Genomic DNA, 24,537 nt, shown 5'->3' on the forward strand with positions numbered 1-24,537 from the left:
TCAACAAGAGAGAGTAGCCTCTACCACCATTACTCTCCTTGCAATGTTTGAGCTGATGGCTAATCATCACTCTCTATGCGTGGTATTGATATTGCGATTCTTCTTTGTAGTTAACGTCGGGGCTGGTTTGTTGATGATTTTCCCATCATCCTGCTTCTCATCGTAATCGTATCACTTGTGTCCAAAGTAGTTATACTATTCCTATTTATTGGCATAGTTCGCCCTTTTTCTTTTTCTCATGGTCTTGTGGGGTTATCTGTCTGGCTCCAAGTCGGAGGCATCGGGAAATTACATTATTTTACTTGGACACAGTTTATGATGATTGATCTATATAGTCAATGAGAGCATCTTGTTGGGCTATTAGTTGGGACTTGCTCCCCCCCGGGGTACTCCAATATAATACCGAGAGTACAACTTCCCCCTTATTAACTTTCTTCGTGGCAATGACCTTCATCATTGTAGCATGATAGATCCCGGTCATGTTAGCCATATGCCTGTTTTTCAAGTTTTGCCTCAACGGAAATCTTATGTCTCTTCATATTGAGAATTAGCTGGGAATCATGATGAAGATTTCTGCGGGTTGTGAGTTGGATCCTCAATGCAGGCTCAGTTCTCTGAGTTTTAACGTTGCCTTCCGCTCACAACAGGAAGATCGTAGTCATGAAGTCATCAGATGTAGAGAGGCTGATGTCCTACTGGGGTGTCTACTCCTCCTCCCTTTTATACCTAGAGTCGTGGGCCTTACAGACAGTGTAAGGCAGCCCTTCTGAAAGCAGTCGGGTTCCCGAACTCTTAATATTTTTCAAAATTTCTTCAGATGACGTTTGTGGATCTTCATTGATTTTCCTTCAACTCTTTTTAAGTTTTCGAAGGACTTCTTTGAGGTATTCTTCTTATGTTGTTGTTTATTTTCATTTTTAGTCAGTTTTAATTGTCTTGTGTAATTTCTCCTTGTCATTAGCCACTAAATGAGGATTAGCTGTATTTTTTCTAAGGTACTTGCACAACTTTATAGTTCTCCTCACTTTTTCATCGTCTATATTCTATCTCATCGTGTACTTACTAGTTCTTTCTCTTCATTCTCCTTTTTACAGAATAAATTAGTTTTCTATCTTTATTTATGATTTCACTTACTATATATATTCAAGCCTACTGATGAGATCCTAGTGGGATAGGATCGAAATACGTATATAGGCGTCCCATTCATTAGTTTTCAAATTGGGTGCTCAATCTAGCCACTACTTTGAGTGGGCCTTCCAGCTAAATTTAACTAACTTAGTATTGTCCAATTTTTTCCATATACACACTCACCGTTGTGTAGCGCATGAGCAGTTAGTATATTAGTTTAGATTAGTTCTTATATCCATCAGAATGGATAAACACTAACCTTTCTAATACACCTCTAATACTTTGTGCAGTTTTGAGGGTTTTACTTACTTCCAATATTCAAGAAATTATTTAATCGTAGACATTCTTATATAATTTTTGACGTTACTACATTGAATTTTTCATTGAGTGTCTCCTTTGGCAGTTACTTCCCCATTTATGCAGAACCCACAGCATGGATCGTCTTTGTGTTCTTTTATCTTTACCTTTTTATACCAGCCATTTAGTTGTATGGGGTTGTCCGTCTGTAACATAGACTAGGTGGGATTTAGGTGTTTGTTTTTCATTACATTTGAGCTAGGATCTTTACCTACACGGTAATCCTCAGAAGAACCATGTCTTTGAGTTTGTAGCCAGGAACATTGGTCTTCTGATTCCTGAGATCATGCGGAGGGTGGAAGAACTTTTCACCGCAAATACGAGTGCATGATATACTGATGTTTCATCGGTACTTTTATCATAATCACCCATATAGGGTGAAAGTTGATCAACATTTATTGGATTGGTTTACTCTCCGCTCTATTCACTTATCCATACAGCTTAACTGTTGGTCACAACCTCACTCCATTTTAGCATGGTTAATAGAGATTTGACCACTTGTCTTTTTCTAGCAGTTTTCCGTATTATTACCCATTTTTGGTGGTGCACATGCATGGTGTGCCTGTTGGATCATGACTGGTATCTCAGGGTGAATGAGAAGTCTGTCTTTCGACATTTTACTTCTCTCACTTCATGGCAGGGCTACATTTATGTATGAGCCCCACCTCTCTTTTGAATGATGCTCTACTGGAGTGTCGTTATATTTTTCCATTCCCTTATAAGCACAGTAGATCTACTATAGGCAGTACCCACACTAAAATGACCCGACTTGCGAATGTGCCGCAGAAGCTTATCTGTACACATCAGAGGCGCTAAACAAGGAAAAGGCATAATCTTCGCCAAATCGTATTGATAAGAGAGAGATCGGTCAGCTTTTGCTATTTTGGTACTACTGCCGTGCTCACCCATATAGCAAAAAGTTGTTTCACATATTCACTGATACATAAGCAAAAACTTGCCGATCTCACTTATACATTGGCAAGTTCGGGCGGTATGTCAAACACAGCTGGTCGGATTTTCGTTACATCTTGCTCATGCTCAAGGGCAAAACAACTTGAAATCGTGCGTACTCGCACTGATATCCCCCTTTGAGGGGCAAGGGGGAGTGTGGTAGCTGTCTAGTATCTAACTGTACTTATAAGTACCATAGACCGAACATGTCGGTAGGCATACCCCTTGGAAAGCCCGAGGTATCCCGAAGCCATCTTTAAAATTAAATTAAATTAAATTACCATCAACCTCTCTCTTTTCCTTTTTCATTTGAGAGTGAGGTGGTAGCTCATTTTTGATATTCCTGCGGGTTTTGAGTTGTCTGTTATGAATATGAGATCTTAGGATCTCCCTCTGTTTTTGGACACTCTTGACAGAGGAGTGGAAGTCATGATTTGACCGGATGGAGTAAGGAAGATATCAAACATAGATATTCTGCCTCCAATTTTTTCATACCTAGAGTTGAATTCTTCATTATTATGCTCTGTTATTTACCCCAAGGTGAAAGAACTTTTCACCACAATACGAGTACATGATATACTGATGTTTTTCATCGGTACCTTTATCAGACTCGCCCATGTAGGGTGAAAGATGATCAAGATGTCTTGGATTGGTTTACTTTCCTTTATATATATTTTCATATATATATATACACCCTTGAGAGTGTTCATTCATCCATACAACTTAACTGTTGGTCACAACCTCACTCCATTGTATCATGGTTAATAGAGATTTGACCACCCGTCTTTCTTCTAGCAGTTTTTCCACATTATTACCCATTTTTGGTGGTACACATGCATGGTGTGCCTGTTGGATCATGACTGGTATCTCAGGGTGCATGAGAGGTCTGTCTTTTCGACATTTTTACTTCCTTCACTTCATGGTAGGGCTACGTTTATGTATGAGTCCCACCTCTCTCTTGAATGATGCTCTACTGAAGTGTCGTTAAGTTATCCATTCCTTTATAAGTACCATAGACCGACCATGTCGGTAGGCATACCCCTTGGAAAGCCCGAAAAATTAAAAATAAAATCGGACACTAGGATTGTTAGCAAGAAAAATTGCGAACTCTTAGCGGCGTTCGAGAGAAGAATCCTCCGAACAATTTTTGGCCCCCTACATGAGGATGGACGATTACGTAGCCTACGTAACGACGAAATCTATGAGCGATACCATGTCAGGTTGTGGATAAAATCCGGCTCAATAGGTTAAGGTGGGCGGGTCACTTAATCCCTATGGATGAGGATGATCCAACCCGGAAAATCTATAAGGGCAATATCTATGGTAGAAAAAGAAGACGAGGCAGACCCTACCTGAGATTGAACGGTGGCGTAGGTGAGAACGCCAGACAGCTTTTAGGGATATCGAATTCGTGGAGCTCGGCGCAAAACCGGTATGCCTGGAGTTCCTTATTAAGGCAGGCCTAGACCGGATACCGGTTGTTGCGCCGTTGATGATGTGTGGAGAACGACCAGTACGGAATGTGTGGTTCGACGTTTCATTTCTGGCTGCATTGTAATAGCTGCGTAAGGTGGTCCACCAAAACCCTGCATACAAGGATGGACTGATCCTGGGAACATGTCCGGTTTACCGATATAAGTATTGGGACCGGCAAGTTCTAATTGATCGTCACATACAGCAAAAGTCTGACGTGCTGTTAGTTGACAAGACGGGTCGCTCCGCGTATATTATTGATGTTGCTCTCCCCCATAATAGCAATATTGAACGGAAATACGTGAAGAAGGTGAACTATCAGCCACTGGCTCGAGAAATCAAAGAAATTTGGCATCTCGAGCGGGTGGTTGTAGTTCACATAATACTGTCAACCACAGCCATATCCTAGGTCTCTCACACAGTCTGATTGAAACCATGCAGAAATATGTATACCATACTGCATACGTGCTTGATGTTGCGGGGAATTCTCGACGGATTTCTTCACTAACCTGCCACCACCAAAGCCCATTACCTTTAAGTAGGTAGGATCGTTCCAGCCTAAATATTTGGCACTCAGTGCTAGTATCAGGTAAAATCAGGCATCTGCCGAGATTGTGACGACTCGGAAAATAAAAGCATTCGACTCTTTTCAGGTGTTTATATTTCAACGTATGTTTGTCAAATTTTAATATACTACTTTTATGTAAAAAGAATTGTTTTTGTTTGATCTTGTCCCAAAAAACCCCACATTTCGATTATCCGAACTAGTTTCGGTCCCAATTATTTCGAATAATCTAGTGTACTAGGGATGTAGGTGATGTTGCGGCTTAATTCACTAACGCAAACGTGCAAATTACTGTTTGGTCCACCAAAGGTTTGCAGTCTGCGGCAAATGCCAAACATGAGGAGGCCTTTATTATTGGCTGAACACAAACTTGTTGAGAAGTCCTGAAAGCAAGCGTTGGTTGACGTCCTGTTTATTTAGAGGTAAAATGGAAGCCACATGTACAGAATTCGCGCGTCTTCAAAGACCCTCGCGTCCGAAAGTTACAACCGGCCTGAAGGCTCTCTATAGGAAGTAATTACAGAATGAAGTGAATCTACAGGTACATTAGCTGATCGTGACTCCATAGTTTTACCGATCCCTAACCCTAAAATGTGAACCAAATCAAGCGTCTTCTATGAGAACACGTGACGTGTTAACAAGGATAACCCTTCGCATTTTATGCCTTCAAGTTGCATCAACTTATGGCGTTCTTGCTTCGATAGGCAGAAAATGTTTTGTTGTCCACTTTAGGATCTATTTGAATCCCTGCATAGTGTGGGGCACCAAATCTGAATACCCCCGCGGCGTGAATGCTTATCACCCAGCCCACACAATCAGCAAACAAAACATTGTTTACACCCCAAGCGAACCCAGCCGCTCCATTCAAATAATACACTTTACTTGGCAATAAATTAAAATTTATTCCACCGAGCCATTTCTGAATAAGCAAACTGAAACGTTTACACAGTTGGGGCTGTTTGCATAAAAGTGCAACTCCACGGAATGGCTTCGAACTTATTCATACGCGGCCCGGCCAAGCTCCTCCTCCGTCTGCCACGTCTAATCGAGCTGCAAAGGAGAATGAGGGGGTCAAATACTGCTCTGGAAACGGGGAATATCGAAGAACTCACCTTCTTGAAGCCAATGTCATTTGCGTACTCCCGGAAGCACTGCCGGCAGATGTTCAACCCATATTTGCGGATGAGACCGTGTCGGTTCGAGCACGAGCGACTGTAATAAATCAGGAGAGATAATTAGACTTACTAAATAAGTGTGAAGGAATTGAAACGTGCAATCAAATGAGTCAATTGTCGTTTCCTTTTAGTGGAATCAAAGCGTATGAATTATTCACGCAGCAATTCCGTGGAGTGATAGAAAACGTTTTTATCTAGCCACCTTCTATTATAGAAAACGTAAAATGGTACACGCTTCCCGTACTCAACAAGGGGCACAAGTTCGGACAAACTTTACAATCTAAATTCGACCAATTTTGAGGAATTCTTGGCGGGATGGCCGCAAAGCCCCACGTGGTCAGGAAACCAAAAAACTTTAAACCAGAATATCCTCAAAACCGAGCACTAATCCACTAAAAGCTGTTGTAATTAAACTAACAATTGATAGAAGTAATAGTTGGAAGATGAAATTTACCAGCAGCGGGAACCTTGTCCGTATTTACGAGGGTGCGAATACCAAAGATTTGCGAAACCCATCTTGACTCTACGACTTTATAGAACAAAAAGAACAACAATATGGCCGAGGGCGCCTATGTCGTTTGCCGGAGTTTCGGGCTGCCTGATTGACAGACAAAATGGAGGATAGTGAGGTAAGTGAACGTAGAATTCAAAGGAAGAAAATTTAAAATTCATAAGAGTTTGTTATGGATTCGCCTGGGTGATGATAATATAAGCAAGACGTTTTATAATTAATTCTTTTTCTAATATCTAATATTTATCTTAAAATAACTCATTTTTTCATGAAAATTGCAGATTTACCTAAGTGTACGCCATCTGTTTGTGACAACATCCAACATTGAATTTTAAATTCTAATATGATATTCAAGATGGAATTTGACAACTTTGATTTAAACAAACCGTTTCAACCGTTTCTGCCAAATAAATAAATAATTGCAGTGATCAGAAAAGTGATTCAAAAAGTTTATTTTACCATAAGTTGACATAATTCACATATATGAAGAATCGATTGTTTGGGAGTTAAAGAGAGGTAAAATAATGAACTTAAAAATTGCATCAAAATCAACTGAATACTTCCTATTTTGCACGAATCCTGCCCAGGATGACTTCAATCGACGAAAAAGCCAGTAATTTTGAGCACAAAGATGAAACACTACATCAAGTAGTTGCGAATATACTAAAAAAGATCGAATTACTTAAGGATTTCGTATCACTGTATCTGCGTAGGAAGGAGGTCGGTCCGGACATTATTGAACTGGAAAATAGGCTGCCGAATGCCCAACAGTTACTCTTCGAATGTAATGCAGTTCTGAAGTCTTTCGAGACGACTGTAGTGAAGGAATATGCAGAGTTATTGGAAACTATGAGAAGGCAACAGATGGCTATGTTATTTCTTCTCGGTGAGATCCAAAAGAAATCACATTCTACGCGTGAACTCAAGGAGCGATCACCACTCCTGAGTGTGAAGCAAAAGAATAATCAGGTGAGCTTGAAAGGAAACAGATTCGCTTATAAAACCTAGACCCCTTCCTTTTGAATAACGTAAAAGTAAGATGTGCACAAGTGATAAAACACGCCAACAAAAGTGCCTTTTCCAATGGCGCAGATGATGTTGTGAGATGAGCCACGTCTCAAAAAGATATTATAAGACTTGAATTTCTGTGGATACATAGAGGTGAGTTAGTGGACGTAACGAAAGTAGTAGAAACTACCACAAATAGCACCGACTTCGCTACCGTATCCTGCATTCTGATCGCTCTGTGAGGGACGTTAACGATAAGTTCCCATCTACAATGATGAGAAGCTAGAAACGTTGAAGCAGTACTTTACCACGACTCTGAATCGTATGAAATCCGAAGGAGGTTCCCATCTTGTGGATGATATGGCAAGCTAACGTAACATGCGGATACGGACTGCTCCTTCAAACAAAATCGAAATTATCTTTGCCGTTAACGTACTCAAATGGAGTAAAACCGCCAGATTAGATGGCCTCCCTATGCAGCAACACCTGCAAAGATGGGAATCAGAAAATCCTTCCTATGTGTGGAAAAAGTGGCTGATTGTCAACATCAGGTGCCCATCTGGCTTGAGTGCGATAACCAGACGGGAAAAGGGGAGAGTATTTGAAACCCTCCTGCTTTTGCAAAGATATTAGCTAAAAACATCCAAGAATACCTCGGAAGCTTGATGGATAGGAATCAGGCTGATTTCCACTCTAAGCCCTCCTATTTTTTGGGGAGTAGGTCAGGTAAATGCGTTTACGCCCGGAGTGTTGGACTTCCGTCACAGTACGCCGTCGGAACTACCAACTAAACACCTCCCTGTCATCAGAGAACTAGCCTGGAACCGCTTGACTCATTGTTTTGACCTATCCAACGGCGTCATCCAACACTTCATTGAGATCGTGCCCACCATGCGTTTGGTTCAGCCACGGATCTAAATTGTCGATGAGCCCCGCAGTCCATCTGTTTCTTGGCTCTTATTCCCAAGAGAGTGGCAACTAAGTGTACGTTGACGTTTATCTCCGACAACCACCTCTTGAATTTTCGCCCATGCGACTATAAATAGCTTTACGTTCCTTAGCAAGGAGGGAAAAAGGAATCACTCCCGCGATTACCATCATGGCGGGTTTTGAGACAGTGCGGTAAGAAGACTACTCGCATTAACCCATACTAGAACAGTACGGACTGCGGTGCAATCGTTGTATAAGAAGACATCTCCTGGTAGATATAGGGTCCCCAAAATTCGCCATTAGCCGACTCAAGGCCGAGACTATAGCTGCAGCCCTATCCGCTGCTGCTTTGATTTGCTCGAAGAAGGTTAGTTTCGAGTCAAGCATTAATCCAAGGTATTTAACCACTGGTTTTGACTCTATAGTCAACTCGTCGATTGATATGGGACGCACCAACGGGACGGACCAAAAGAAGTCATCTTGACCAGAAAAAGAATCCCGACGATTCTTTTTCTGGTCAAGATGATTTTTTTTGGTCAAGATGACTACTTCGGTTTTTTTTCCAGCGCAAGGCTGAAACCATGAACAGCCACACCCATCCGCTTACTCATCGCATCAATATACCAAGTCTGCTTTGCGCCTGTTTAACAGTGCGGCCGACAGCAAGTGCCGCAGCGTCGTCTGCATAACCAACCAGGCGCGACTCTTCTGGCATGTCGAGTCTTAGCAGATTATTGTAAGTAGCGTTCCAGAGATCCGACCCTATGATGGATTCCGGTGCTACTTCCGACGTGATCTCCATCCTCCTCTGGTGATTTAGCGACTCATAGAGCAGGGAGTGATCTTTCAGATTATCAGATATTCGCAAGAGGTAGTTCGTAGAATGAGTTTTCTAATGTGCCTAGCATATCTGTCTATCTTACGGAATTATAGGCATTTCTGACATCAAGCGTTATGAGAAGCTCTATCCGTCAAGATAGACGATTGTGTGCCTCGGCTCGACGAATACATCCACGACCTCCATAACAACATCCACCGTGGATCTCCCTGCTCTGAATTGCCTTGGGGATAAGTCGCCGACAGTGCGGATCGCTTCAGCGAGTCTTCTGATGAGCGCTTTCCCGGCCGTGCAAATCACAGACAGCGATCGGTATGCAGACGGGAAGTTAGGGTCTTCTTTTCCTTTGCTTATTAGCGCGAATCTCCCGACCCTTCAGGCAAGGGGTGAACGCTCTGAACAGCGTTCTGGCCGTTAGCAGAACACTAGTTTGCAAACTTCAGTCGTCGCAGCTTTCCGCGCTATACAGAATATCTGGGAAATAATGCCCGTACAATGCGGCCCATCTGGTCGGTACTTGGTATACAGGGTTTCCGCGAAGCCCCGATTTTCCGGGTGAGTAGTTTATAGCCAAGTCCCAACGCGCCCCCATTTGCCTCGTTGACTAGGTTCTGCCAACCGCGAGCTTTGCTTTTATTTGTCGTACTGCGGAGTCTCTTTTTTGCTAATCTATACTCAGCCTTTATGGCGGATGCCTCCTCGCGGGCGTGTAAACTTTGTGCCAAACCACGGTACTTGTGACACTCCTTCCGTAAGTCGGCAAATTCTGCCGTCCGTCAGGTTGTCATGGTTGGGGCCCCTCCGGGCGTGGAATTTACGAAGGTGTCAGCTGCAACGCTGCCACCCCTGAAACGTCCTCCAGTGCAGCTGTTCCAAGAGTTTCGACGAATTTCTCGTTGTACACCCTTACGATGGGGGCGCATTGGATGGCGTCAATCACTTCGAACGCGATGTACTGATGATCACTTGCCGAGAAGTCTTCTAGAAATCACCACCCGTCCACAGACGGTGCCAGAGATCCCGAGGCAAAAGTTGTGTCAGGGATGCTTCTTTCGCAACCTGTGCGCCAGAACGTTAGCAGGGATTTGGTGTTTAAAACTACAAGCCCAGTTCTCATCACCTTATCCTTAAACACCCAACCTAGACAAAATCATTCCGTACGCATTCGGTAAGAACACGAAGTCGAACACCGTCTCGAACCCAGATGGCAGCGGTACCTGATAAGTCGAAATGCCATGAAGCAGGGTCCCTGTTCCGGTATTGCTCGCTGATTAGCAGTAGATCCTCCGCAGCGAACTGCACCAGCAACTCGTGGGCGATTGCACTCTGATGCATGTCAATTGGTAGGATGCGAGTCATGCTAGTCACATCCTAACTCTTTCTAGTTCGTCCGTGTGTGCAACACTTTCCCTAGAAGCGCCACGATCCTTGCAGAGAACGCAATTTCCGCTTTCATTGCAAGACTTCGTTTGGTGACGGTCTAGTCCTTCGTTTCCTCGTCTTTCCTGTTATTGGTTTTCGGTTTGTAACCTCTTTGGACAGACGGTTCTCTGGCATCGTGACGAGTTCTTTGCTTTCGTCCTTTGTATTGAAATTGTCGTCTCTGCATCGTCAGGCGCGTCCTTTTGTAAGGCTTCGGTGTCACATCGAGTGTTCAGTTCTTGCTGCCTCTTTCGCTGGTCGCTGTGAGCAACGCATCTTCGTGTTGAGTCCAAACGTAGTCAGCTCTTACTCCTTCCCTGATATTTCGTCGATTTGTATATTTGTTGTATTCTTTTCTACTCAAATTTCACCAGCAAATATTAGGGAAGGAAGCGGACTGCAATAGTTAGGAACGGATGTACTTTCGGGGACAAAACCCCAACTCCAGTTCCCTGAGGCCTGACTTATGGTTAGCTGATCCCGGATCTCACGGATGGATCAGCGCAAGCTCGGCGCAACGCGGTCTACTAGCACCGGTTCAATGCAAAATACCCGACCAGGGTCCCAAAGGGGCTGGCTGCTGATACACGCCATAATTACCACCTTGACAAAACTCGGCTCACATCACCCCATCGACGTCGGCAGAGAGCTGTCGACGGCTCCGAGGACTCACAGAGTGTCCCGACGTGTACCGGTCATGCGCGTTTCACTCTTCACCGAAAGGCTTTCTCAAAGCTACTACCCTTTGCGATAAACAGCAGATTTAGGAGTCATCTTCTGGATGTGCGTAACAACAACACGCAATTATTAATAAATGCTGTGTAGGTTCAAATAATATTCTGATGTACTGTTTTGCTGCTTTCAATAATTCATGCATTCATTGTATCGTGCACTATCTTACTCATCATAAAAATAATAGAATTACATGACCTAATTTACAAATTGAGTTCAACAAACGTCCAAGGTTCTCGAACTCTCCATAAACAACGTAGGCGAAATTTCCACAGTACAAAAGAGGGTGAGTAAGGTAATGCAGATGAACAAAGTGTCCTGCATCGCTATGCATACGAATTGAATTCGACAATTGAGAGCTATTAGTTCTTCCGGAATGCCCCTCCTGCGTCCACCAAATACACTCCCTGTTCACGCTACCGAAAGCTTTCTCGAAATCGATGAAAAGCAGATGCAGCGAAGGTCTAAATTCTGGCATTGTTCCAGAATGATCCCTCGGGTGTTGATGTGGTCAATGCAGAAGGATCCGGAGAGGAAACCAGCCTGTCCATCAAAAGTTTCCGAGGTGTTCTTTGATGCGCTACAGAATTATTTTAGCTATTCTTTTCACAACGCAAAGAGCACGCAGATACCTCTTCAATTGTCACACTGAAATCGGATGCTCTTCTTTGGAATCTTAACGATCATTCACAATGACTTTCCATTCTCAGGGAAAGGCCTCGGATTTCCATGATTTCTATGCGAGTGGAAGTAGCAAATTTTCAGTAACTTCAACTGCAGCGACAAATAACCCTGCGGGGAGACCATTAAGCCCAGCTGCTTTACTCCATTTGAGTGTATTAACGGTATAATATAATAATTTCTTTTCTGCATAGAGGAACAGTCCGTATCCGTACGTTACTGCGCCGATCATATCATCCACAAAAGGACGAACCTCACCGGATGTGATACAGTTAAGATCCGTGGTGAAGTGTTCTTTCCCCCTCTCGTTGCTCGCCATCGTGGATGAGAATTCGACCTTTAACATCCTTCACAGGACCATCGATAAATTTGCAACCACATGCACGCTCTTTTGTGATACGATATACACTTCTGAAATCATTGCATTCTGCGGCATCTTCTGTTTCCTTGACCAACGCAATAGCAAATCTCTCTTGTCATGGCAGATACTACGCTGAACTTCTCGGGATCTCGCTCGGTATCGAGGTTCGAGTACGTCACGTCCGCCACACTCGTAGTGGTAAATATAACCTTTAACCATTTCCGCCCATCGATCTACAGTCAGCCAGATCTTCTGATGCCCCTTCAGGACGTGACCGACGACCTGTGTAGCACGCAAGAAAAGAGCCCAGTGCTCATCGATATTCTCAGGCGGGTTACTCAGTATATCTACCGTCCGATCAGCCAAATAGCTCTCCCACTGTCGAACGACAGCTGGATCGTACACGCGGTCGAAGTTGAACCTGAGGAGTCGCAACTCCTCAACCCTGCGAGAAGTGGTGGACGTAACATGCAAGCAACCATCAGATGGTGATCCCTTTGAGGCCGTTGTCCGCGTCTTGTTACGCATATCCATGGGACAACTCCTAAATCTACTGCTGTTCTCGAAGTGGTCGCTCTGATTGCTCGTACGGTTTGGGTTGAAATCCATTCGACCTTATGGGGTATGTGTCACCAATGCCGAGGCGCTTCACCATGGTCTGCTTGGTTTGTCAGTCCTGGTCGGACCGTCGATCCTCATTTCCTTCAACAGCAGTGCCGACTGAATTCAGGTCATCGTCCGATTTTGCGGAGGGGAACACTTTCACCTTTGCGTTTCTGACTACAAACCGCACTTCGTAGTCTGCCTTTTCCAGTGCCTCCACGGATCAGAAAAGGTTGGCTGTTCGCCTAGAGCTCCTCCTCCTTGATAACTACCGTCCATAAGGATTCTGGGGTTTTGAAGGCGCGGGGATTGGACGAGCTTATCCATGCGGATTTTCAGCAACCAGATGCGAGCGACTGGTCCCCTGGGGATCTCGTTGTAAGAGATCACTTTGAGCTTTACGCGCTCCAAGGGGTCGCTGATCTTAACGACGCACGAATGGAGAATGTTCCTGGAGAATTGGCCCTCGCATGCTATAACGTGAAACCTACGAACTACCTGAGAGGAATAGAAGCACGGGATGAATCCCATGTATTTGCCTTTGTCGTCCAGGAGATGCTCGGTGACCATCTCCGATAATCTGACCTTAACATTGGTCCACATCTCCGACGCTAGTTTACCGCTAGTGGAATCGCCATCTGCCAGCGCCACACATAAATGATTCCTAGCCACGTAGCTGAAGGGTTTCACAGTTCGTGGCTCGTCGGTTGCTTACCTCTCTGCAGGGGTTGCTTAGAGTCCGAGCCCTTGCACACTCTGATCCGCTTGTGTTTTTATTTGAACTCCTTTTAAGATCGATTGCGTTTAAAAGCGGTTGGATTCGCCCTCTGCTCGTCTCCCAGGCATTTGCTGTTATATTCTTCAACAATCGTCTGGTATTTAACGAAGTTCTTTTCATCCTGCTCGTCAACTGCTGTTGCCTTAGCCGGTTTCCGATGACCGACATTCTTGCTTTTGAGGGGGCCTCCGACGTTGGCGGTTTCGGATTAAGAGTACTATGGTTGGTACTCGATTCTAAGCTGGAAACCACTAGTCCGTCTGCCGCCTCGCTCTGGGGGTCTCTGTGGCTGGTTTCAGCTTAGCCAGCGGTGCTACGGCTGGCATCGCCTGTACTGCTCTCGACGACTACTGTCTCCTGGCTGGATGCGAAGCAGCTCATGATGTGCCTGACATCACCACCTCTTTTAATATCGTTTGTTTTTTGCCCATGGCTTGGTCCTACAAGTAGTCGATGAAGAATGTTCACTCTGGCTAGCCCGGCCAGGGTGAGGATAATTTTATTTGAAACTGAAGGTACCCTAGGTATTAATTCGCATACTAAAGACAAAGCTCTCTATTGGCAACCCAGTCCTCGGCGTATGTTATTCCACCTTGCGACGATCCCCAGACTGTTGCTTCGGCTCATCCCCCCGGAAAATCCGCTTGCCCGTAACATATGACCAACAGGCAAACAGATCCTCGTCTGTTGGATGAGCTTACTCCCAGCCTGACCGTACACATTGTTAGCTCATCCGAAACCTAAGGTACCGCATAATACAATACTATTGTAGTGTTCCTTTTTTTTGATCGAAATTTTAGGGTCGTAATTTCACATTCAAGCTGACTCCCATAAAGTATAGTCTATACAGCTTTACTTTTATCGACGAAGGAGCATTGTTAAGGTATAAGATAGTTCACGCATTGAATCCGTGTTCGATAGATAGGAGATACTTTTCCTACAGCAAGTCATTCCTATAGCAAAAAGGACATTATATACATTTTATGAACATTTTGCGACGAGTAATGGAAGTGTTCTTTTATCGCAACGTTTTTGGTTCACATTCAAGTTATAATTGAACGAAGAAAAACTAACTTCAGCATTGCCAGCTTCTCAAGTTTTTATTGTTAAAATGCGTAAATAGAAATAGGAAATTATTTATATTTCAAAATTTTATTGAGTATGCCAAAATTATTCCTTTCATACTTTCAGGTTGAAACGCCGCGGCTATATCTCTCACAATACCAACAGTCTCCATACATCGCAAAAATTCGTCCAGTGGCGTTATACTTTCTCGATTTCGAGGCGACAATTACCCTCGAACAGTTCAACAATATACCTAAGTCTATAACGCAAATCTTATCTGACATACATCATTACTTGCAATATTTCCACATCACCTAGGTACCTACGTGGTCGGGAAACTTGTGATCAACTGAAAGCCTTCCTAGAGGATGTGATTGTTCCTTGCTTTACGGAGAAGTACCAACTGCTGCATCGCAAACGAGAATGTATAACAAATCCACGTGATCGGGAACTTTGGAAACTATATCGTGAACAAGTCTCATACTTTCCAGGTAAACCCGTTTTTCATTCGGAACCATTATTCAGGATCTAATCACTAATATATTCCCCTGTAGGAGAAAAATTTGTAACACAAGGGGATATTTCGCGAAAGATAGAAAAAGTTGTCGACAAAAAGATGTGCACACGGATCGCCATGTTGCGGCAACTGTGTATTTTACAAGAACAAAGAAAGGCGTCGGTCGTTTGTTATATTTGGATAGCTAATAATGAAGCCCAAATGTAGATCAAAAGGCTGTAGAGAGGATAGCAATATTTATTCAACTACTCAAATATATACAACACTACTTTTGTTTAAATATACTTTTAAGAGTTTCAGAGATTCTTTAGTGCATTATTCAGCATAAACACTGCAGAGTTCCGCTCTATTTGCCACAATAAATACTCTCGTCTATATCACGCATCATCGGTTTGAACATACTCGTTGGGAAGGCCACGTTGCCCACATAAACCACACCTCCGGGATTCGGCATTCCATCTTTCGAATTCGCAGCGATGCTCCGAGCATTCGCATCAAGATTTGCATGACGAGCTCTGATGTGCTTGTCACGGTCACCTCGTTGTCTGAAACTTTTGCTGCAGTACATACACCCATACGGCTTCTCGCCAGTATGGATCCTTTGGTGATTCTTCAATGCATCTGCCCGATAAAAGCGCTTACCGCATTCTTCGCAACCGTAGCGTCGCTCACCACGGTGTATCAATCGATGTTGATAGAAAACCGAACCTGTAAGGAATCTCTTGCCACATACAAGGCAATGATAAGGTCGTTCGCCGGTGTGACATTTACGAATATGGTCGTTAAGATCCGGACGGATAGTGAATCGCCGATTACAACCTGGCTCTTTACAGGCAAATGGTTTAACACCTGCAACAAGAAAAGAGAGTGAATATTAAAAATGATTAAAGTAGACAAAAAGTAACTCATACTAAGGAAACTAAGGAATGAAACGGATCAATGGGAACCGGCTCCCTTCTAAACTAGGTAATTATTTTTTTACAATTACGAAATTTCGCAGCAGTGAAAGGTCGGCCTAAGTTTACCTCTATGGAACCGCAAATGTTGCCACAAATGACTTGACTGCGTGTACGACTTCCCGCACACATCACACAAATACTGCCGGTATTTTGTTGTGCTCTCTTTTTTTATTTTCTTTATATGTTTTTCCTCATGATGTTTCATTATCGACTTGGCACTTTCGTGAAATATACCACAATATTCACAACCTACTTGCATAATGCTTAACGTTTTACTCAGACGCGGGAAGAGGTGATACGACGAATATCTGGAAGGTGGTACATTATATTATTAATGGTTCCAAAGGACATTCCTAACATATGTAACGAAAGTTAGTCTTGTAAATTTCAAGACGCTAAGCCAAAGCATTACTTACCGATGATCATATAATTGTTCATGCGAACTGAATTTATTTTCGCATACATTGCAAACAAAATACTTTTGTAAGTTGATATTTTTTCTGCTTTCATCTTTTACGTATGGACACTCAGCCTGCCAGTGTAGGAAAATTTCTTTGGAAGTTGGAACGCTTATTCCACATGACGAGCATTCGAATCCGCGTAGGGGATCGTGCGAGGACTCATGCAGCAAAAGGTCCGACACTTCAGAAAATGAAAAATCACAGAATTCGCATTGCAGTATTGAATTCAAAATAACGACTTTGAGGTATGCAGTGACTCGTCGCTCGTTGTCAGAATTGGCCTAAAAAATTAATGAGAGATACTAAAGACGTAATATAAAGAGATATCGTCAACGAACATCCTTCGCGGCTACTATACAATTCCCGGCACTCGAAATATTTTCTGGCTGAATGTCTCCAATTCCTTCCTCCTCTTCTGACATATTCTCGTCTTCATGGTTTTCACTTAGCTTCTCGTGCGCATCTGCGATATGTTTGAGTCCCTCCATGGTCGAGAACAATATTCGACCACAAATTAAACATTTACTGACAACTCTCAAACCACTACCAGATTGGTTGCTATTCGTGGTGACTGGAATCAAATCCAATGCATGCTTTTCCATATGTCTAACCAATCCAGAGGCGTGGACGAATTTTCTTTCACACATCGTGCATTCATGCGGCCCATCTTGTTTCTTGGTAGGTCCCCCTAAATCAATTTTGAGCTCGTCTTTGAGAAATTTACGAATACGAGCGTTGTTTTCACGAAGCTGGCGAATGCATGGAGGTTCAACAGTTTCTTCGGTTGTTGCACATTTGACTTCTTCCTCATCCTTGATAAGTGTTTTATTTTCATCATATTCACAAACATGCGAAACAAATTCGGCTTCTTCGAATATTTTATCACAGTTGGTGCATTGGATGGCGCTAGGTTGACCATCGGTCGAAGTTTGGCCTGGTTCGTTGGTGGAGGATTCATTTACGACCACAACATCATCTGAAACTAAAACAGAATATACTTAAAAAAAGTCGAAGAAAGTTGCAAATTTTATATAAAAAAATATCCTAATTTGGCAGCTTAGTCCAGCAGTGCGGATAGCCTGGTCTTGCGAATAACACAGTCGCATGTGGTCAGCATTGCGCTGGCCCGAGATTATTACCCTGATTCGACTCAGGTACTCATTCAAAGCTGCTTCGACTGGCATAAGAGAAGACTCTAATGCCAGTAAGGAGGTCTTATCAAAAGCGCAAAGTAGTTTTCTAGTAAAGTGTTTACACGCCTTTGGAATGTTCCGCGGGGTAAAAAACGGCCGGAGTATGGTTGTATAATTTAGTGTAAAATAAAAGCTTATATTAAAGTTTAGAATAGGTTTTTGTCTAATGCTACGCAATCCAGTGATACAAGTCTAGGTAAAGCAAGAACGTTACAATAATTTATTTTAAAATTTCTTAAATGCAGTGTAATATTTTTTTAAGTCTGCAGATATGGCAGATACATTTCTCAATTTCTCGATCTGCATGAGCTAGTCATTTCCTTTCTGTTAAGTGAAAGTTCTTCAAAAAGAACTCTTTCGTCTTCTGCGCATGTTCTTCATATAGCCAGTACATATAGAAACGGCAATCACATTCTCTAACGAGTAATACACCTCTTTTCAAGTATAATTTTTTTCTTCAGATTAATGCAAACTGATGCAAGCCCCTCTGCGAACAGAGGTACCTACGTGTGCTAGGATGGTGGGCGGAAGCTTTTCATATTTTTTTCTGTTTTCAACGCGATCTTTAAGGGCTGTATGAATGTCAGAACATATAGGGGGGCCAACATAGACTCGGATTACTATCTCGTTGGCATGATGCTCCGAGCTCGAATAACAATACCACCCAGAATCCCCTCTGATAATCAGGTGAGAGTTAACACTGAAGCCATCCACAACACAGCCCTCCGCCACACCTATAAGAGGGAAATCAATGCCGCAATAACCACAGTCAACAGAGGACCTGAAGATGAAGCATCAACAAATAATCTTCACAAACACCTGAAGAACATTATCATTGATACGGCCACAAACATACTTGACCCCAGTCGCAAAAGGAGTCGGAATGGCTGGTTTGACGATGAACGTAAGCTAACAACGGAACGGAAGAATGCCGCATACCGAGTAATGTTGCATTCTCAAAGACCGCGGGCACGTGCAGAGACTTATCACGAACTCCGTCGAGCGGAGAAGCGACTTCACGGACGGAAAAAAGAAGCCTGGGAGAATCAACAAATCCGTAAATTCGAAAAGTACAGGCAGCAACCATGCCAGGCGAGGAAGTTTTACCATCAAGTCAGCAGGATGAAGCCTTATACACCGCGATGTTCATCCTGCCGAGACAAAGAAGGAAATCTGATTTCCGACAGAATGGGCATTTTCAAGCGATGGGTTGAGTACTTTGATGAACTTCTGAACAACCAGAACATCGGCGAGTTGGAGGTCCCGCCAACTGAAGATGACGGACAAATATTGCCACCACCATGTATAGAAGACACAGTCCGTGCAATTCATCGGCTTAAAAATCATAAGTCGCCAGGAGCCGATGGAATTACAGCCGAATTGTTTAAATATGGAGGCGACCAGTTACACTAAGTGATTCATCGACTTGTGCTCAAGGTATGAGGTAGCGAATCAATGCCTGACGGTTGGCAACGATGCATTATCTGTCTCATACATAAAAAAGAAGATATCACACAGTGCAGCAATTATAGAGGTATCACGTTGCTGAGTACCATCTATAAGATGTTCTCCGCTATCTTGCTTCGCCGGATAGCCCCATACGCCTAGAATATCATTCGCCCATATCAAAGAGGCTTCACTCCAGGCAAATCAGCAACAGATAAGATTTTCTCTCTGTGGCAAGTGATGGAAAAACTGTTGGAATATGGATACCAGTTGCACCATCTATTCATCGACTTTAAAGTCGCCTGTGATAGCATAGCCAGAGTAAAACTGTACACGGCCATGGGAGAATTCGGTATTCCGACGAAATTAATATAATTATAGTAGAAAGAGATGATGAGGCAGACCCTGCCTAAGATGGAGCGATGGCGTAGCGTGGGGCTCCAGACAGCTTTTAGGGATATCGAATTGGTGGACCTCGGTGCAAAACCGGGATGGAGTTCCTTATTAAGGCAGGCCTAGACCGGATACCGGTTGTTGCGCCGTTGATGATGATGATGATGTTAGTTCAAAGTACTATCACAACCTTTTTAGTTTATCTTGCAGCAAGAATCCCAGTGTTTAAACTACAACTGGAAAGTTGCAATTTTTACTCCCTTGAGATTCTCCAGCAATTAAAGAAAATTTCCAAGTATTGTTTTTGTAGGAAATTATATTTGGATTAGATTAGCAGTTTTTTCTTAGATAACTTCAGATTCCCTGTTATGTTGCAATGGGCAGTTTGCGGAGAGAGTGTCTCTCATTTCCAAGAAGCATATTTAAGTAAACACATATTGACTGGTTCCAGTTAAAATTCCACATCAGCTGCAAAAACATATAAGTGGCAGCTTGGAAAAACGCTTCCGCTCTTTGCAGGCAGGATAGAGGTGGCATGGACTACCATATGTAAATAATGACCTTACTAATAGGAACTCATGAGCATAAGCAAAGGAGTCGTACATTAGAGCAACGAACTCCTTAATTTCCCAAACTAATAAGCTGAAGGCATTTATAAAAAAGTCGGAATACCGAAAGCTGGATGCTTCAGGTATAAAGGGTTGTGTTTATCTTGTATGAGAAATTTCCTATTTACGTTTTTCCATTCACATATACCTCCAATTCAAAATATTTTTGATATGCATATGTATTTCCAAATTCCAACTTCGCCGTTCATATGAGTACTTTATATGTTGATGACATGATACATTCAATGCAAAATTTGGACCTTCTATAACTTTGTTAATAATAGTTGCCAAACTTTGGATTATGTTATTACTTATAATCGTGCCAAATTTTGTACTTCCAGGATGAACTTAAGAGGGGTTTCCGAGTAAATTTTTAAAATATGGTAATACGCCATTATTAACTTTATTTAAACAGATGTTGGAGTGGGATTTATTTTGAGGCCTGGATTTCGTATGGATGCACCATTGTGATTTTTTTCAGATTTTTCGGTTGGATAGGTTCTGAAAACGAAGCCTGTTACATTTTTAGAGCACACATTGTGAGCCCTCACTTCCCTACGTTTCACCCAGTATCAGTTTGAAGAGTACTAAATGTGCCCTTTCATTTGATACCCCACACGACCATATTCTGGGAGAAAAAATTTACACCCCCTATTTCACATGCTTCATTTATATATAATTCATAGTGTATATACTTTGAATATACCCGATATTCAATTCCAAATGATACTGACATTTTATCTTTTAAGTTGTTATATTATGACACGAAAGAGGCAAATTTTGACCTACTATAACTTTGTTAATGATAGTAGGATTCCCACCAAATTTTCCACGATGCAGTTTCATATTAAAACTTATATTACTGTGGGAGTTCACAGTTCCCACAGTTTCAATAAAACTTTAAAAGGGGCATAATAGGCGTGCCTGCAAATTTTCTGAAAAGACACGTATAATTTTCACTCCGCGCCCGGATTTTCTATAGCCTTGCTACCGCGTCTTATCACTTTACAACTTCTCATGGGTGAATTAAAATTAAAGTAAAAATAAAATCGCGCAAAAATAACGATAATTTATGAGGTGTAAGGAACTTCGTTGAAGGGAATGGTGCGAAATTTAATAGATCGAATTTGTGTATTCATCTTAGTGCTTGAGTACCCGCAGCGCCTCTGCTTATTTCCAAATGAAACATAGGACACGAATATAAACATATTAATGAACGCCTTTTGGTTTCACAGAAAATATGCACTTCCCAATAAAATCAAAATTAATGTAATGAGTTTTTACCTGCGTTTGAGAGCAAATTATTGCAAAAATAAACGATTGAAAGTTTGATTGCAACGTTATGAATGAATTTCGGATAAAAATAGGATGGAGACTGAAAACTTATAAGCCACTTAGATGCTTCACTGATAAGCTTCGGTATTACAGATATAAATTAAGATTTTTAAATGAAATTCTCTAAGGTCATATTTGACCTGCCCAGAACTGAGCGATTTAAATATCTTGGGTCAATACTATCAGCCAAGGGGTACACCGTATTATGAAATTGTTTCAGACGTCCAACAACTGGTATTCTTTGTGATCGACGTATCACCGAACGTCTCACGTCAACAAGAATTGACTTGCCAAGGTTGGCCTGAGCATCGAAGTCGATGGTAAGCGATCAAAAGGCCGAAACAACGCGCAATTGCATCGTGATCAGGCATTTGATAGAACCAAATGGCTAAACCGAGCACAACGAGCCGACTCCGCTTGTGAACCAGACAAAGGAAGAATGAAGTTCCTTCTATGGTAACCGTTTTCAAGATAGAAAATGAATTGCTATGAAAATAAATGCTTGATATTGTCATCATTTGAGTTCCATATTTAGTCTGCAGTTCGTTCCTTACGTCCGTATTAACAAATAGTCTACTCCATTGCGTTCTAGCTCAATAATAGCCGAAGAGATAATCAAGAAATAGTTCTAATAGATCAAGAAAAGCTTATTAACTCATTTCAACCATACATTCACCGAAATCTCCCCAGAATGACAAAAATTTCTAACTTACCCGGATAATATTCATATGGCATCGCTCCGCAGGCTTTCATCAATTCCAAATAACGTTGCGTATGCTCAGCATCAAGTACAAGTAGTGCATCTTTCGACCCTTCATTCAAATTTGCCAGCGCTTCCCATGCCATTCGTGAGATTTCCTGGTTAGTCAAATCTGTTGCGATTGGCGTAATGTAGGAACTATTTTCCGCCACATTTCCATTGTGTTGCAGACCCATCATGCTTTCATTTTGAAAACTTTCCGATGGCACAACATCATTTATTAACACTTTATTTTCAGTTAAACCGTCTCCAAACGGCTGCTGCCCATTTGAAATTTCCACAGAGTTTCTATCATGACTCTCTGAGACTATTGGGTGATTTGAAGACGTCGAAGGTATCTCCGCATTATTATCCTTTTCGTGTGGATTGTATTCTTTCAGTTGCGAAAAAATTCTTTCTGTGAGCCAAGACTCAGATTCGACATAATCGTCAGAAAAATTCATAAGTTAGCAAAAGGATTAAATAATACTCGTAAATCACCAATGGAACTGTTTATCAAGTTTATTAACTATGCAAAAAGATTTTAAAAAATTGATCAGAAGGCTACGCGTTTTGTTCCTTGCAGAATATTTTTAAAAGTTTTAAAAGATTCCAGGGAGACGTAGAAAAAATCGCTCTAAGCAGCCGACTGAAACTTTTCTCGCCCACAAATGGAAGATGGATTTCAATTGTTTCAGATAGGATGACGGAATTCATAAGACAGTTTTTCATCGGGTGCTTTGATTTGATTTTAAAGTGACAAAAAGGATTTGATTGAATTCAGCTGTTCTCTATCATATTTAAACTAGGACTTTGACTTTGAATTTACGTTAAATAGGAACTGTTTCAAAAATATAATAGTATAATATTTTGACTAATTTTCAACATTTGTGCATATACATCCATATTGACTTTCTCTGATATTATTTGGTGCCTCATTGGTAGCATTTTAATCATCATATACTCAACATTATATAATACGAGTACGATATTCTCAGTTTTTCTTCCAAAATAATGTTGGTATGGCATTCATTTTCACCTCTAATGCCTATCAAATGTTGCTACAGTACTTACAAGTCCATTGGTTTAAGTTTGTGGTTTGTTCCGAATTTAGTATTCCATGCTCGCATCCGGTTTAATGATCTACATTCGACCCTTACGCTCCTCTTTCTTTTGATAGAACTCATCAAATCAAATTCGAGATTATTGTTGAATAACATAATGATTTCAATTGAAATCTGATATCACCTCTTGCAACTTTAGAATGAGTAAATGCTCGTATCTCGTAAAATTCCTCTCGATGTAAACATGCTTCATAGGCAATGAGAATCAGCTTCCATCAAATCATCGCCTCCAAGTAGTGACACCAGGTATGATTTACTGTCAGCATCGATAAAGCTTCCTCAATGCTTCTTTGAATTCCCTGTATTTCACCCCGCGGTACTTTTCGAAACCTACTTAGCTTCAAATGTTCGACATACATATACGGTCATTGAAATTATTTTTATTTGAATGACCCCACATACAAATGGGTGGTCAAAGCAGACATAAGAGGCACAACTCGGCATTGTTCCTTCTTTATGAATCCCGAAATTCTCCGTAGAATTTTTTAATCAAATACGCCCAATGCCTTCTCAGAATCTTCCGCATTTACATTTTGCTATCATATAAGATGAAAGGCCAGCATTTTTATTCTCGAGAAGGTGAAAGTCACTGGGTGTTATACCCTTTAGAGTCGTGGTAAAATCCTACTTCCACATCTTAAGTAGTTCATTTCCGTAGAGGGGTAGCTAACATCATTAAAAAACATATCACCTCAAAGTTCTTTTGTGGTAAAATTAGAAACAGAACAATTATGCTCTTTTCTTTACTTTATTCATTTGATAAAGGTATTTTCCGAAATATTACAATTGATATAACAAGTTACAAATAGCACTATTGAGAGTTTGCGCATTTTAGCCAAAATATACGAAACCTTCCTCATTCACGACCAATTCTGGTTCTCACAGCACAGACACAGCGATTTCTATGTCATATTGTACACAAAATTTTTTACGGTTTCATAATACTCTTTAACATGCTAATTTCTATTTGTAGTAACTGTTTGAGTCAGTATTTCCTTAATCTGCCTCCACCTCTCCTTGTCCTGATGGGTCTTAGAAAGTAGTTTTGGGAAACGCCAGTCAAAGTACTTTTCACGGTGGCCCAATTCTCAAATCTATTTATTGAAGTTTTTAGGATTTTTTTTATAGCGATTTCAATAATCGAGCTCCGGATAGTTTAAAACTGAATTCGAGGGTTGAAAATT

General features: G+C 41.8%; 3 protein-coding genes across 3 annotated transcripts; 1 reads left to right on the plus strand and 2 right to left on the minus strand.

Moving 5' to 3' along the window:
- Positions 1-5,356: 5,356 nt before the first annotated feature.
- Positions 5,357-6,261, minus strand: LOC119652899 (40S ribosomal protein S29). Its single transcript, XM_038057272.1, has 3 exons — positions 6,104-6,261; positions 5,587-5,686; positions 5,357-5,524 (listed from the first exon to the last, which is right to left on the minus strand). The coding sequence occupies exons 1-3, from the start codon at positions 6,163-6,165 to the stop codon at positions 5,516-5,518; spliced, it is 171 nt and encodes a 56-aa protein (XP_037913200.1). The 5' UTR covers positions 6,166-6,261; the 3' UTR covers positions 5,357-5,515.
- A 171-nt stretch (positions 6,262-6,432) lies between these two features.
- LOC119653125 (spindle and kinetochore-associated protein 1-like) lies at positions 6,433-15,394 on the plus strand. The gene is made up of 5 exons (XM_038057652.1): positions 6,433-6,676; positions 6,748-7,129; positions 14,705-14,835; positions 14,897-15,069; positions 15,133-15,394. Exons 2-5 carry the CDS (start codon positions 6,749-6,751, stop codon positions 15,300-15,302), a joined length of 855 nt encoding a protein of 284 aa, XP_037913580.1. The 5' UTR covers positions 6,433-6,676; position 6,748; the 3' UTR covers positions 15,303-15,394.
- Positions 15,311-22,968, minus strand: LOC119653124 (testis-specific zinc finger protein topi). Its single transcript, XM_038057650.1, has 5 exons — positions 22,204-22,968; positions 16,854-17,497; positions 16,471-16,796; positions 16,121-16,362; positions 15,311-15,944 (listed from the first exon to the last, which is right to left on the minus strand). The coding sequence occupies exons 1-5, from the start codon at positions 22,691-22,693 to the stop codon at positions 15,442-15,444; spliced, it is 2,205 nt and encodes a 734-aa protein (XP_037913578.1). The 5' UTR covers positions 22,694-22,968; the 3' UTR covers positions 15,311-15,441.
- Positions 22,969-24,537: the final 1,569 nt, after the last annotated feature.

The sequence above is a fragment of the Hermetia illucens genome, chromosome 3, assembly GCF_905115235.1.
Source record: "Hermetia illucens chromosome 3, iHerIll2.2.curated.20191125, whole genome shotgun sequence".
Classification (NCBI taxonomy): domain Eukaryota; kingdom Metazoa; phylum Arthropoda; class Insecta; order Diptera; family Stratiomyidae; genus Hermetia; species Hermetia illucens.

What these genes read in the sequence shown, in the direction of transcription:
- LOC119653124 (XM_038057650.1), bottom strand. Translation starts at nt 22,693, where the DNA reads ATGAATTTTTCTGACGATTATGTCGAATCTGAGTCTTGGCTCACAGAA. An exon ending in GTATAGTAGCCGCGAAGGAT is followed by an intron (nt 16,797 to 16,853) that starts GTTCGTTGACGA and finishes TTAATTTTTTAG; the next exon opens with GCCAATTCTGACAACGAGCG. An exon ending in ACATTTGCGGTTCCATAGAG is followed by an intron (nt 15,945 to 16,120) that starts GTAAACTTAGGC and finishes TTCTTGTTGCAG; the next exon opens with GTGTTAAACCATTTGCCTGT.
- LOC119653125 (XM_038057652.1), top strand. Translation starts at nt 6,749, where the DNA reads ATGACTTCAATCGACGAAAAAGCCAGTAATTTTGAGCACAAAGATGAA. An exon ending in CAGTTCAACAATATACCTAA is followed by an intron (nt 14,836 to 14,896) that starts GTCTATAACGCA and finishes CACATCACCTAG; the next exon opens with GTACCTACGTGGTCGGGAAA. An exon ending in ACAAGTCTCATACTTTCCAG is followed by an intron (nt 15,070 to 15,132) that starts GTAAACCCGTTT and finishes ATTCCCCTGTAG; the next exon opens with GAGAAAAATTTGTAACACAA.
- LOC119652899 (XM_038057272.1), bottom strand. Translation starts at nt 6,165, where the DNA reads ATGGGTTTCGCAAATCTTTGGTATTCGCACCCTCGTAAATACGGACAA. An exon ending in GGACAAGGTTCCCGCTGCTG is followed by an intron (nt 5,687 to 6,103) that starts GTAAATTTCATC and finishes GATTTATTACAG; the next exon opens with TCGCTCGTGCTCGAACCGAC.